General features: G+C 43.1%; 2 protein-coding genes across 6 annotated transcripts; one reads left to right on the top strand and one right to left on the bottom strand.

Moving 5' to 3' along the window:
- Positions 1 to 111: 111 nt before the first annotated feature.
- On the bottom strand, positions 112 to 9,700 carry LOC125977231 (protein polybromo-1). 5 transcript variants are annotated; one of them, XM_049733556.1, is made up of 29 exons: positions 8,550 to 9,700; positions 8,361 to 8,458; positions 8,150 to 8,297; positions 7,884 to 8,033; positions 7,693 to 7,809; positions 7,545 to 7,613; positions 7,378 to 7,476; positions 7,221 to 7,306; positions 7,062 to 7,147; positions 6,761 to 6,977; positions 6,320 to 6,461; positions 6,149 to 6,243; positions 5,800 to 6,079; positions 5,622 to 5,727; positions 4,625 to 5,264; positions 4,335 to 4,546; positions 4,087 to 4,272; positions 3,859 to 4,016; positions 3,503 to 3,772; positions 3,281 to 3,426; positions 2,980 to 3,137; positions 2,716 to 2,899; positions 2,296 to 2,494; positions 2,020 to 2,218; positions 1,796 to 1,948; positions 1,300 to 1,434; positions 947 to 999; positions 647 to 851; positions 112 to 579 (listed from the first exon to the last, which is right to left on the bottom strand). In XM_049733556.1, the coding sequence occupies exons 1-29, from the start codon at positions 8,730 to 8,732 to the stop codon at positions 416 to 418; spliced, it is 4,938 nt and encodes a 1,645-aa protein (XP_049589513.1). In that variant the 5' UTR covers positions 8,733 to 9,700; the 3' UTR covers positions 112 to 415. The 5 variants fall into 5 exon arrangements, with proteins under 5 accessions (XP_049589513.1, XP_049589514.1, XP_049589512.1 ...); XM_049733557.1 differs by lacking the exon at positions 1,300 to 1,434 and having other exon boundaries at positions 1,880 to 1,948; XM_049733555.1 differs by having other exon boundaries at positions 5,800 to 6,243.
- Positions 9,701 to 10,324: 624 nt separating this feature from the next.
- Positions 10,325 to 12,920, top strand: wdr77 (WD repeat domain 77). The gene is made up of 11 exons (XM_049733610.2): positions 10,325 to 10,475; positions 10,683 to 10,781; positions 11,119 to 11,304; positions 11,382 to 11,523; positions 11,606 to 11,655; positions 11,833 to 11,903; positions 12,038 to 12,095; positions 12,211 to 12,276; positions 12,355 to 12,463; positions 12,532 to 12,600; positions 12,689 to 12,920. Exons 2-11 carry the CDS (start codon positions 10,697 to 10,699, stop codon positions 12,831 to 12,833), a joined length of 981 nt encoding a protein of 326 aa, XP_049589567.1. The 5' UTR covers positions 10,325 to 10,475; positions 10,683 to 10,696; the 3' UTR covers positions 12,834 to 12,920.
- The last annotated feature ends 146 nt before the right edge of the window (positions 12,921 to 13,066 follow it).

Consider the following 13,066-nt stretch of genomic DNA (forward strand, 5'->3'; position numbering starts at 1 on the left):
TCTTGACATAATGTCACAAATTGATAATTGAAACAAGAATGTGATTGTTGGCAGTCCTTGTAGTACTAAAACTCGCACTTGTAATTTGAGGCAAATAAAACTGAAACTTGGTCACAACCAGGCAACTTTGTTTTTTTAATCCATTTCCATGAAACAAACATGAAATGAAAACAGACAAATGTAACGCTTTATAATTGCGACATCACAAAGGCATTCATCACAGAATGATGGTTTGAACAATATTGCACTTGGAACAGTACATCTTAATGTTAAATGAAAAATTGCTTCCACAAGCAACCTCTATAAACATAAACACATCTCATTAATCATAACAACACAAAGTCAACACTTTTAGTGAGCATAACCGCATCCCTGTTTTACAGGTCTGGGAACAGAGGCTCAAATTGTGAGCATGCTACAAGTTGTGCGTGTAGCGAATATTCAAAGTATCTCGTAGCATCAGGTCACGCAGTCGCCAAAGTGCATCAGCCATTGTCTTGTGGGCCCCTTTACTCTTCAGCCAGTGGGATGGCAGTCTACTCTCCTGCTCTTTTGTCAGGCGCACATCTTGTTTTTTAACTAAAAGGCAAATATACAATCATATGAGTTGATTGCTTGTGGATTTATGACAAGCAAAAAGACTGACCTGAAAGTGTATGGTCCCACTTGCTCACGGTAGATGATTCCGCTGTTAGACCCTCTATGTAGCTGAGGTAAGCATCAGAGTGGAGAAGCCTTTGAGACTTGGCTGGAGGGGACACAAACAACGGGGTGGAGGGCTGTTGAAGGGCAGCCTGCCCCATCTGCCCTTGTCCTGGGTACGCCGGTGGAGCTTGTTGACCAAGACCCGTCTAAAAATCAATACAATGAAACAATGTGCAAAGACAACATTTCTTTACCACCAGTAGAAGTGAAATTATTATTATTTTCCGAGCTTATACATTACCTGAGATCCGAGAATGTTCCCTGCGCCCGTTTCACCCCCAATACCGTTGATGCCTGTGACATTCATTACAAAAACAAAGACTCACAAAACCCATGACTGCAATTCAATCAATGTTGTCTTGGCAACATCGCAAATCTCAGGAACGCCAATAATCAACATTTAATGCTTGCTCGGTAATTTCCTTGAAATAAGATTGAGGTCATCAAAAAAATGAGTTTGAGTAAATGACATCCTGTAATCAGTCGGTCATCATTAACTAAAGGTCACGGCCTATTGGTACAGGTAGCCCCTCCGGCAAAGTCAGATAGGAAGCAAGTGTGTGGCGAGCGGGGTGGCTAGGACAGCACTCTTACCAAAATATGGCATTCCAGGGAACTCAGGCATAACAAGCAGAGGATGCTGGGGATATAAAGGCTCCCCTGTGAGCTGTGCTGGTATGCCAGTCATACTAGCCATTCCAGCCGAGCGACATGCACTCGTCATAGCGTCTTGAAAATGAAGAGCAGCAAAACAAAACACGGACAACATGCAAGCATGCATCATGTTAGTTAATATGCACTTGTATGTTCTTTACTCTTAGTGAATGCAAAATAAATATGGCTAAAATGAAAAAAAAAAAAATCACAAGCGCTACTTTGAAGCCCTTCTTGCCAAGGGATAATTTCATAGATGATTGTGTTATTGAGCAGGACGAAGAGAGGCATGCAACAACACTTAACATGTTCTTAGCTTTTGGATAAAGAAAAACAAATGTGATGTAATAAGATGTGAGTAAATCAAGCAGGGAAGCTTGTTATTCCAGCCCTCTACGGTCTTATTGGGAATCCATCTGCATCTTTGAGGGGTTACCTGACACAGGCGGCAAGCAGAGATTTAGCATCCCCATGGGGGTTGGAGCAGGCACCACTCCTATCAGTGCCCCTACTGGGGTACCTGCTCTCGGGGATGTCATGTAGTGGCTCCTGTCGCGCTCCTGCTGCTCGGCCACTTTGGCTGCTCGCTCTGCAACGCCATCAAGAGCAAATGTGACATCTGATCAACCATTGAGCGCATTTCTTCACGGCCCTCTTCACCTTCATATTCTGCTTTCCGGGAACCTTCCAGGTTTCGCCACTCTGTGCCGACAAGGCGGCTCAACTCGCCAAAGGAGTAGTCCGGGTGGCGAGCTTTAATGACGGCTCGCATCTCGCTGCTGAACAGGATGTAGCCGCTCATGTTGATCTTCCGTTTTGAACCCTCCTTCTTGGAAAGACCCTTGAGAGATTTGGTTGACTGTGTACACACGGGAGATCAAATCACGAAATAAGTTCATTCTTTGATGCATTTAATCAACCCACAACAGGCCTGACCTGCGGGGGAGCGTATGTCATGATATCCATGTCGCCACACAAGGAAGAATGCATCCGAGGAAGAGAATGATCAAGCTCGCTGTCATCATCACCGAGCTCCTCCAGCTCCTCATCAGTCATATCGGCAAACTTAGCTTCCAGTTCCTCAATTTTCCTGTCCAGCAACGGTGATGGCTCCTTTTGGGGAACTATAAGCTTCCTACATGCGAAAAGCATAGCTCAATATATTCACACAGTACAAATCCCTGAATGGAACAAAAGTGATTTTAGTTGTCTTATGAAATCAAAAACTATGATGCAAAACAAAGCCAATATTCTACTCCGCTAAAAACGTCATGGACAAAAAAATCTTTCCGCCTTTTTTGAGATCTCAAGTACTGTTGGTGTATATGAATGCAGACATCCTTTTGGTATTGTTACCTAAAATAATAGATTTCATCCTCCACCACCTTTGCAGATGATGAAAAACGCTTCAGTCCTTTGAACCGCTTCATTTGCTTCTCACTTTCAATGTAGCGACTTTCACAGAGCAGGACATTGGCTTCAGGCACTTCAGTTGGCCGACAAGAGAGATACTCTTTGAAGGACGACACCACACACTTCCCTGCAAGGCAAGAAATATGCATATGGAATGCACAACTGAAATAAATATTTGACTAATTACGGTGTCGAGATGAAGGTCACCTATGATGCAGGTCATGGGACAAGCCTCTTCAAGGTTGCTCAGGAAAACTTCTTTCTTGTAGAACATTTTAGTGGGCTCGTGTTCCGTTTCCTCTGGATGGATGAAGATTGGACCGAAAAAATAGCCGGCTCCGTCGCGCATCCACATTTTTTCAATCCTATGCAGCAAAGTTTAAGCTTCTTGTTAGAGAGCAATTTACTGTTTTTTGCTATATTTGTAATCGTCCCATGGCTCTATGTGAAACAGCTGCTAAAAGGCGCTATATAAATAATTTTGGATTTAAATATGCATTTACTCCACCTGGCCACACGATGGCGCACAAGTCCATGAGATGCAATGTAGACGCAGTCGCCCACTTTCAGCCACAAGTTGTTGTAGCAGAGTTGTTCATAGTACTGGCATCCCGCTTCCCCATTGGTCATCTCCATTGGAACATCTTCCCTCTCCTGCAGGTATAAAATAGAAAATAGTCCTAAAAGTGGCATGTGGTATTTATTGATGAGCACGAAAAAAAGACTCGACCTTGTCTATGCTGCTACAATCTGTCACTTTGGTTTCATCTGTGTTTTCTGTTACTTCTTCCTCTTTGTCTACTTTTTCTTCTTTGGGGGCAAATATCGATGCTACCCGTACAACCGGCAGAGGCACTTCTCTTGGGACAAAGCGAACTGAATTCAAGGGCATGGTCCACAATTTGATCTTCTTGAAGGACTTGGTCTTGGCAGAGTAGCGTGATTCGCAAACATGGACGTCCTCTTGCTTGAAGCCTTCTGGGTAAAGTTTGAAGTACTCCTGAAATCCCGCATGAAAAAAAAAAAATGTCAACATGCATTTCGTCTTTACATAATAGTTGCTCGTGTGACACACGGAGTGGTTACCTTGACAAACATGACCACGCATTTGCCTAAGATCTTGCTGATCCGTGCCTTGTTGTAATAGTCGCTCTTAAATACTTCCTTCTCCAAGAACTTTCGTGTCGCGACGTGGAAGGTCTCATTTGGCCGATAGAACCAGCAGCCATAGAGCCACTTCTCACCTGAACGTATTGAAGAACGATAATCGAGCAGGTACACAACCAAAAAATGATCTGGATTTCAGGGACTGACCGGTGTCGTCTTGCCACAGGCGTTCGATGTAGATGATGTGAGGCTGGAGGTTGGGCTCGGCGGGTTCCACGTACACGTAGTCTCCAACGCAGTACATGCTGTCTTTGAAGCTGCAGTCTTGGCTGTATGTGCGCTGTGCGCTCAGCTGCCACGAACCTCCAACGGATTCCTCCCTCTTCTCAGCTTCTGGAAATTAACACAAAATTCAACGCTAACTTCAACCCACAGTAGTTTAAAAGACATTTTACCCATTTTCTCCTCCTCCCTCTTGATTTTGTCTTCCTCAATTTCTTTCGGGAGCTTTTGTTTCTTCTCTTTGTCCACATCATTGTGCAGATGTTTAGATGTATAGCTCAGAGCAGGAGTCATCAAAATCTCGCCGTTCTTACAAAGCTCATCGCGGATTCGGATGAAAAACTGCTGCAGCTCGACGGCATCTTCAAAGATTTCAGAGTCTGTCCTGTAACGACAAATGATACAAAACAATCCCAGAGGGCACGCGAGATGTTTCTGTGTAAACGTGGTGACAATATCTCACCTATTTAGGTGTCTGGCCTTTTCCAACACTTCAAACATGTGGTCCTGAAACACATCCAGCCTCATATAGTGTCCTCCATCCACATTCTTTCTAATGATCTCAAAATTAAGAGGGGGCTTGTTTGGATTTGCAGGGTCAATGGCAGGGATCTCGGCCAGAGAATCGCTGTAGCAACGCCCCTCGTCATCTTGGTGGCCGAGTACGGAGACAAAGAGGCTGCGGATGAGTTCCTGGATGAGGCGAGGCACGTCGGGCACGTAGGCGTCCTCCCCTCCTTCCAGGGCGTGCCTGGTCTCCAGCAGCACCCGGTGCAGCACCAGAGCATCTCGGTAAATCAGAGACTCAGGCTCGTTGTACGTGCAGGCGTTGTTGAACATGAGCACTAAGTCCTCCACCAGTGCGTCTACATCTTGGTACTTATTGGCCAGCATGTGGCTTTTGATCTTCTCCATGTCTACCGGTTTCTTGATAGCTATGTAGTAATCTGGCAGCTCGGCACGGGATGGAAGACGCAAGAAGATGGTGCTGAGGCGACGGCCGCGCTTGTCTGTGTAGTTCTTGACGGACTCGTACAGCTCGTTCAGTTTCTGTTGTAAGGGTGTGAGGTACTTGGATTTCTTCAGAGTCATGTTTGTCTTTCCTGAAAGTGAGGGAATTGGTGAGTAACACACTTGGGAGCAATAGATGGCTTTCAAATGAATGCTTGGTTAAGGAGAGGTTTTTTTATATGTTTGGCGTCAGGCAGAAAGCTCCCAGGTCCAAATTTAGTCAATTTAGTATTTTCAGGAATCCATACTATTGGTTGTTTCAACAAATTATTGACTCATTAAAAGTCTTGAAAATGGCTCACTCTCTTTGACAATGCTCAACAACCATGTCATTTTTTTCCCCTTGAAAGTTATCATTTTGGAAATGCGAGGACACCAGAGGTGACTCCACTATTTTTTATTTGCAAGTTTGTCCATCCAGCATTTGCTTCAAGTTTTAAACCACCTACTTATCTTCATCTTTGAGGATACCGCGTCATCCTCATCTGTCACTGGTCCGAGATCCCTGCGTCTCTCTGTCATGATTTTCTCCAGTACATCAGCATCATTGAAGACCTGGGGGAAAAAAAAAAAACAATAAATGAAATTCAGCTTCAAATAATAAATAAAGCAAGTAAAGTGGTGAACCTGTGAGCCTTCTTCATTGTAGTGTCGGGCGTTGCGGAACATCAGCTTCATATCCTCCACCATGGCATCTTCACTGAGATACTTATCTGAGCGGATGTTGTGCTCGATGGTCTTCAAGTCCATGGGCTCCAGGATGACCTTATAGTAATCGGGGTAGTCCTTCTTAGACGGCTTTACCATGAAGAGGTCACACAGTCGCCGGCCAGTGCCCGCCTCCCGTGCGTCGGTCACGGAAGCAAAAAGCGCTTTCATTCGATTTTTCTTCGTGTTCTTCTTGTGACTGCAACGAGGGCGACAAAGAGGTGTCACGCGCTTGAAAATTAAAACGGCACGCACGGAGAGTGAGAACCTTTTTCTTTTTGTGCAACTGGTGTCCGAGGCGGCGCAGGAAAGCATACTGTCTCCATCGTCATCATCTCGCTGTAAAAGCTCCTTTCGTTTTATCTAACAAAAAATATATATATATCAATCCACGTACAGTTGTCACTTCAAAATGTGAGAACGGGACGCGGAGGCTGACCTGCTGAATGTGCTGCAATTTGAGCGCCCGCTTGTAGATGGAGGAGTGAGGAACATTGTAACGTTTGGAATTCTCAAACATCAGCGTTAGATCAGAGTCCAAATGCTCCACGCTGTCGTACTCGTTATTCTTCATTTTGTTCCTGCGGGGAATTAAGGGCTCTCACATTTGGGAAGGAAGGCACACAATTACTGTACTGCAAACCAAGCGTACGTCATGCCAGAGGAGTATATTATAGGACAATAAACCCTGTAAATTAATTCTAATATTTACTTCTTTCCTCTGAACATTTTTTTTTACAGGGATCAAAATAAAATAAAACTAAACAAAACAAAAAACATCATTGGAGAAAACATGTTCTGGTCACTGCCAACCTGATTTTTGCCAATATCAAACTCAAATTCCTAAATGGTAAGCCTATAATATTTGGTGTTTTCATACTTGATCTGATGGAGGCAGAGGGGCTGAGTGATCTGCTGGTAGTAGTCGGGGTAATCCTTCCTGGAGGGCAGCTCCAGGAAAGGTTCAGAGATCAGGAGGCCTTGGTTGTTCCTGGCACCGCGTACTGCTTCATACAGTTGGAAGATGGGGTTACTCATGTCGATGTTTGTGGTCAAACTCTCTGCCTCGGACTCGCCCTCGTCGTAGTGAACAGACCCTGAGCGTTGAGGAAGAGGCAAACGGATCCTATTTCCATATATTGATATTCTGCACGTCTACTTGAAATGATGCCAACATGTACCAGAAAGGATTCCGTCCTCATCACTTTCATACTGCAGAGCCATGCTGATTGCCGAAAGGCGCTCGCTCTGAGCGTGCCTCCTATTCCTGGAGATAAAAATAGACTTTGAATACAAAGACAACGATTTACTCACATAATTCACTTTATTGGGGTTCATACCTGATACGAATGCTGGACTTGATTGAATCTCCGTGTTCAATCTCTGACTTCTTTTGTGCAAAAATCTTTTTAATAGTGTTTGCATCCTGAACACAAATGCAATCTGAGAAGTTAAAAATGTCAATGTGCTATATAGGATAGTCTTTGCGACACTCACCTTAAAGACCTGTGATCCAGGCTCATTGTACGTTTTGGCATTTTTGACCAATAAATCGATATCTTTTGCCATGGCATTAACGCTCCTGTAGTGGCCCATCTTGAAGCAAATGCATTTCATAAGCATTAGCGTCATAAATCGTCAAGGACACATTGGAAGCAGAATACCTGAATCTTTTGAGCGATGAGTTTCAAATCAATGGGCTCCTTGATGATTGCGTAATAATCTGGATATTGCTAAACGAAACGGAAAAGATTGCACGTCAAAGCAAAAGTCATTCAAGCCACCTTAAATTTAAACCTAAAAGTTTTGTACCACTTTGGACGGCAGCCTCTGAAAGAGATCGCTAACCAGACGGCCTGAGGGCTCCGCGTATGTCACCACGGCATCCAGGAGATGCTCAAGGACGTCTCTCAAGCAGGTCGACGTACTCTGGCATCACGTCAAAAGTTAAGGCCTCAAAAGTTTTCATTTCACCTTGGCTGATTAAGTAGCCCTCGACTCACCTCATCTTCAGTAGACCCGCTGGGGACATCTTGCGCATCATAGCTGGCCTCATCTTCTTCATCGTCATCGCCTGGCTGGACAAATTCATTCTTGGTACGTTGGTAAAGATCCCACAGTTTGCAAGCTGCCCGGAACTCAGCACTGTCTGACTGTCAGAAAAAAAGAGAAGTTCATTACATATTTAATGAAGGGTGATTTTAAACTATGAGGACAAGTTGATTGTTTATGAGGTGGGCCTAATTGCTTGTTTATGACGGGATGTTACCTTATAATATGTTTTGGCATTCTGAAACAGGAGCTGAAAGTCACTGGTGAGCTGTTCCACATCGTCGTATTCCTCCATCTTTAATTTCTGCTGGATCTTCATCATGTCAATAGGCTGAGACACGACATGGTAATAGTCTGGCTGGTTCCTTGAAATGCAAAGTGGATGAAATGTAGGTCACTGTCAAAGAAGAGCGCAACCTCACGCTAACCTTCGTTTCGGGGCTCTGATGAACAGCTCGCACAACATCCTGCCTTGGTCGTCTTTGTAGTCTCTGACTGTGTTGTAGAGTTCGTGACACACAGCAATCTGAAAAGCAACACGCCAAAACTCGCATGCAATTGATATCAGCTATGACATCATTTGGATTGCGAGAGAAAAGAAGAAAAGTGACAATTACAGGATCCACAGTTGGAATGTTTGAGGTCCTTCTCCTCTTTCTGCCACTCGAAGTCACTAAGGATGAGGGCTGGCTATCGTCAAAATCTCCTCCACTCACACTGCTGGACGGGGACGTGGCCCTTCTCCTTTTCAAGGCCATGACAAACCCCTGAAGCAAAGGCCGACTGAGGTTTGACCTCATGAACAAAATTTCATGTCAAGAGACAAAAGTCATACTACCTCAGTAGAATGGAATCTCGTAAGGTGTTGTACAGTTTGGAAATTGACATGCTAATTTTAGTTAGTTTTATAAACGTACATTGTAGTTTCAGTACATTTTTCAATCACTTTCATTTTTATTTTAATACATTAACGGATTAGATTGTATGTTTTGTTTTTGGAGAATCATTGACAAATACACATTAGTGGTATGAGAAAAAGGTTTCAGGGGTACGCAAGTTTAAAAAACAAAACACTGCACTAGATGGCAAAAGGTCCAACAAACGTGTTTACACCTGTTGCCTTTTTTTTATACAAAATAATAAGGATTCTAAAATTATAACAAATCAAAACTTTTTGTGAGTGGTATAAAAGCTTTGGCTCTATGTAGATTAAGAAACACTAATATAGTGCCTGTTAAAAAAAGAAACGTGGGGGAATTATAATCTGAGTTTGGTCAAATCAATACCAAAATATACTTTTTCTTCAGGCCTCCACATCAGCTTTGAAATTGAAGACAATGAATATTTTACAAAGACACATGTTTGCAGCGTAAAGATGCAATTCCTGTTCAACAGCAACTCAGCATGCGTTAGTGGCAGTTGTCAGGTGTATTATAGTTTGTCTTTTCCTTTGCCTCCTTAATGACACTTCATCCCTCCTGCACGTATGGAGTTTTTTTTTGCCCCCCATCCAGGCCTCGGCACGCCTGCCCGTATGGCAGCTGTCTGTACACCTGAGCTGCGGTGATCCTCTAGGCGCGCGCAATACAGCTAACGTTAGCAAAACACTGTTAAATCGGTAAGCCTTCCAAAAATATCAAAACGCCAAAACCGAGACAAAGGCGATTATTGTGACAGTGAACGTCACATAGCTAGCGTGAACTACCCCGAGGACTGCTCGATTTGTAATAAGAACATTACTTGACTTCGACCACTTGACATGATTGGCGTTTACCTTTCGCGTTAATAGACCCACAGAATCTTGACCGAGAAGACAGCCAATCACTCATCGATTTTTCATACGCAGACAGGAGTGTAAAATTAGCGCTAATGTTAATGTTAATTCCGCCGCCTTTTGCCTTCAAAACAAAAGCTTTATCGGGAGCTGCATTTTTTTTTTTTTTAAGCGCAGGTACATGGTGTGTAACAACAACGCCAACATTATTATTATTAATTAATTTATTATTATTATTAATCCATCTATCTTCCACTGCTTATAACTTATAACATTTTTTTCTGCACATGAATTAGTTGCTTTTTTTATCACCCTTGTGCACAGAATAAAGCAATTGCCACATGTTTGTTGAGACCCTTGTCGATCATCTGGCCCACATTAAAAGGGATAATTTGGGAGTTTGCAGGTTGAGTTTAAAAGACATCGCTTGTGACATCAGTACCAGAAATTTTCTGACATGTCTCCTATAGCAAGCGAATTATCATGCCACTCATTTCCTGTTAAATGAAGTGAACTTTACATAGAACACAGGTTTTTTTTTTTTAGATGGTTGAATTCGGCTGCCACTCGTTGGGAACATTATTTTAATTTAAAACTCAGAAGCAAAAAATACATGTGTCCAAAAAAAGCAGCTTTTGGTAACGGTTAACGTCAGTGACGTCTAACATTAGACTGACATACTGTGTTTGTCCTGAAGATGGCAATATTTCAGCAGCACCCATCAAGGGAAAACAGGAAGCAAAGGCACCGAAGAAGAACAAGCCACCGCGTGCGTGTTCTACTTTATTATTAGTGAAAAGACGGTCATTGTGTTTTGTACACTAATTTTAGATAAACACACTCCAGTTGAGTATCCTTTGCACTGTGTGCTCTGGCTAAAACAAACCTGTTCCTTGCTATTAATTTTTTTTGCGCTCAATCATCTGAGGCTAATCTCGTCCTGCTGCAAACTGATTGTTTGGGTTAAAAAATACAGGACTGGAAACTACGATGCTAAAGGAGAATCCTTGGAATATACCTCCTAATGCTCCAGCATGCATGGAGAAGCATCTGTGTGCGGCGCAATACAAAGCAGGTAGGTGACAACAAGTGAACGACTCACGCGAATGTGATTTTGTTTTCAACTGCTCACCACATGTATACATACTTGTACACAACTTAAATGTCTCTGAGCTAAAATGCCAATGCCAGAGAAATGGGCTGAGGCTGTGTCGACTATTTAGTTGTGTACATTAATTCAGAATCTAAATGGAGATCGAGTGAAAGCTATGTCCTATTATGTGAACCACTTCAATATAAAAAGTGAACCTCAATTAAAATCTAATAAATGCTTCTTCCTTGTGCTTTGGTTTTGAGTTGAGCTGTTGTCGTCATTAACATATTGATTTTCCCTCCATCATCTTCCCTCCCAGATGGCACCTTGGTGCTCGGTTCTTCCAGTCTCGCTGGCAGGAGTTGGCAGGGCTCTGTGTGGATCTACAGTAACCCAGAGCAGGCCCCAAATGAGGGCTTCTGCAAAGCTGGCGTGCAAACTGAGACTGGAGTAACGGACGTCAAGTGGGCATCAGAAAAGGGTGTTGTCGTGGCAGCGGATTCGGGTAAGAACATACCTTCACAAGTATGATGCCTTTGTTGGAGAATGATGAGCTGACCTGTGGTGGTTTTACTGTTATAGGTGCCTTGGAATTTTGGGAACTGGACGAGGATGAGCGCCTCCTTGTCAACCGTTTCACCAAGCATGAGCATGATGATATTGTTACCAGTGTGAGCCCCGCAGCTGCAGGAAACACTGCCATCACTGGGAGTATGGACTGCAGGTAAGAAGGTGTTACACACATTCACACTGCAGGGTACAATTTTTTTTTTTTCTCTGAAAGAACATTTGTGTCATTTTTGCAGAATTAAAGTGTGGGACCTGAGTCAGGAGATGGTTGTCACGTCTTACAGTGGTAAGGACAACGTTGCCATGGTGACAAGCCAGTGCACTCTAAATGCACTTTATAGTGTGCATACATTCGAAGTTTTAAATCACCCCCTTTTTAACAATGCAAACACTAATTGTCCAAAAATGACTATTTAGTGTATTGTTGCTTACTATTTGCAAAATGTTTGTTTCCATCCTCCAGCTCACACACAAGCGGTCAATTGTGTTGCCTGCAGTCCTACAGACGATTCTCTTTTTGTCTCCTGTGGTCAGGTAAGATGTTGTTCATTATTTGAGTTACTTTGTTCTCATCTATGTCTGACCAATCATTATTAAAATGTCTAGCTGATGTATAAAGAGGACTGTAGAGTTATTTCCTCTAAGGTGTGTCTTATCTCACCGCTTAGGATGGCCGCGTGCTTATGTGGGACACGCGGAAACCAAATAAACCAGCTACAAGAATAGGTGAGTAACGTTCACTACTTTTGTATTTGTCGCAGAGGATGATGATTTTTTTTTTTGTGTGTGTTCTCATATTTCTGTTATAGTATATCTGCTATTTTTCTGCTTTTTGATTTAGAGACTTCCAACTGTTTGCCCACCACTGTCTCTTGGCATCCTCAGCAAAGAAGCACTATTGCATTTGGTATGAACCCAGCTTGTTCAAGGAAGCCGGATTTTGTAATCTGTTTTTCCACCCTCAATAACATTCCATGTGCCTCAGGCGACGAGCTCGGCAGAGTAACCGTCAAGGATTTCCTCGCGACGGAGCCGGGCCGTGTGGCGAGCGTCCACAGCCGCAGAGTTAACAGCCTGGCATTTTCTACACACAAGTATGGAAAAATGCTCTTTTCCTTATCTTAATTATTAGTATTTATTATACTTTTTATTTTCATTACAGCGCATCTTTGCTGGCTTCCATTAGCGATGATTGCTCCCTTGCTGTTTTAAATTCTGAACTCCAAGAAATGTGAGTGTTGGCAACATGGCACAGACCTGCCTTTCTGAGATTTTAAATAGTTTACAAAAGTTTGAATTTTTCCTGTTTCCTTTTGTAGATTCAGAGATCGGCGCCATCAAGACTTTGTCAAGGGCGTGTGCTGGCTCCACGCAGGCTCGAATAAACTTACCACTGTGGGCTGGGATCACCTTGTGCTTCACCACACCGTAGAGCCAACAGGGGGCGCCCCGAACTCGTCCTAAACCCAAACACTAGAAATTGTAAACTTTCAATTCCATAGTCTTTGCAAATCATCTGTTATGTTTAGCAAATAAACCATGTCAAAAGCTTTTCAGTGTCAATGAATTCAGTAGTGCTTCTGTTATGAGTATGACGCGAGAGAAGAGAAAACGGAAATAAAGATTACCAGCTGTCAATGAGTAAATTATGAGTTGGAGAGGAGACCAAAGATTTCCAGCTTCAGATAGCTGGCTAT

This window comes from Syngnathus scovelli, chromosome 11 (assembly GCF_024217435.2).
Source record: "Syngnathus scovelli strain Florida chromosome 11, RoL_Ssco_1.2, whole genome shotgun sequence".
In the NCBI taxonomy this organism is placed as follows: domain Eukaryota; kingdom Metazoa; phylum Chordata; class Actinopteri; order Syngnathiformes; family Syngnathidae; genus Syngnathus; species Syngnathus scovelli.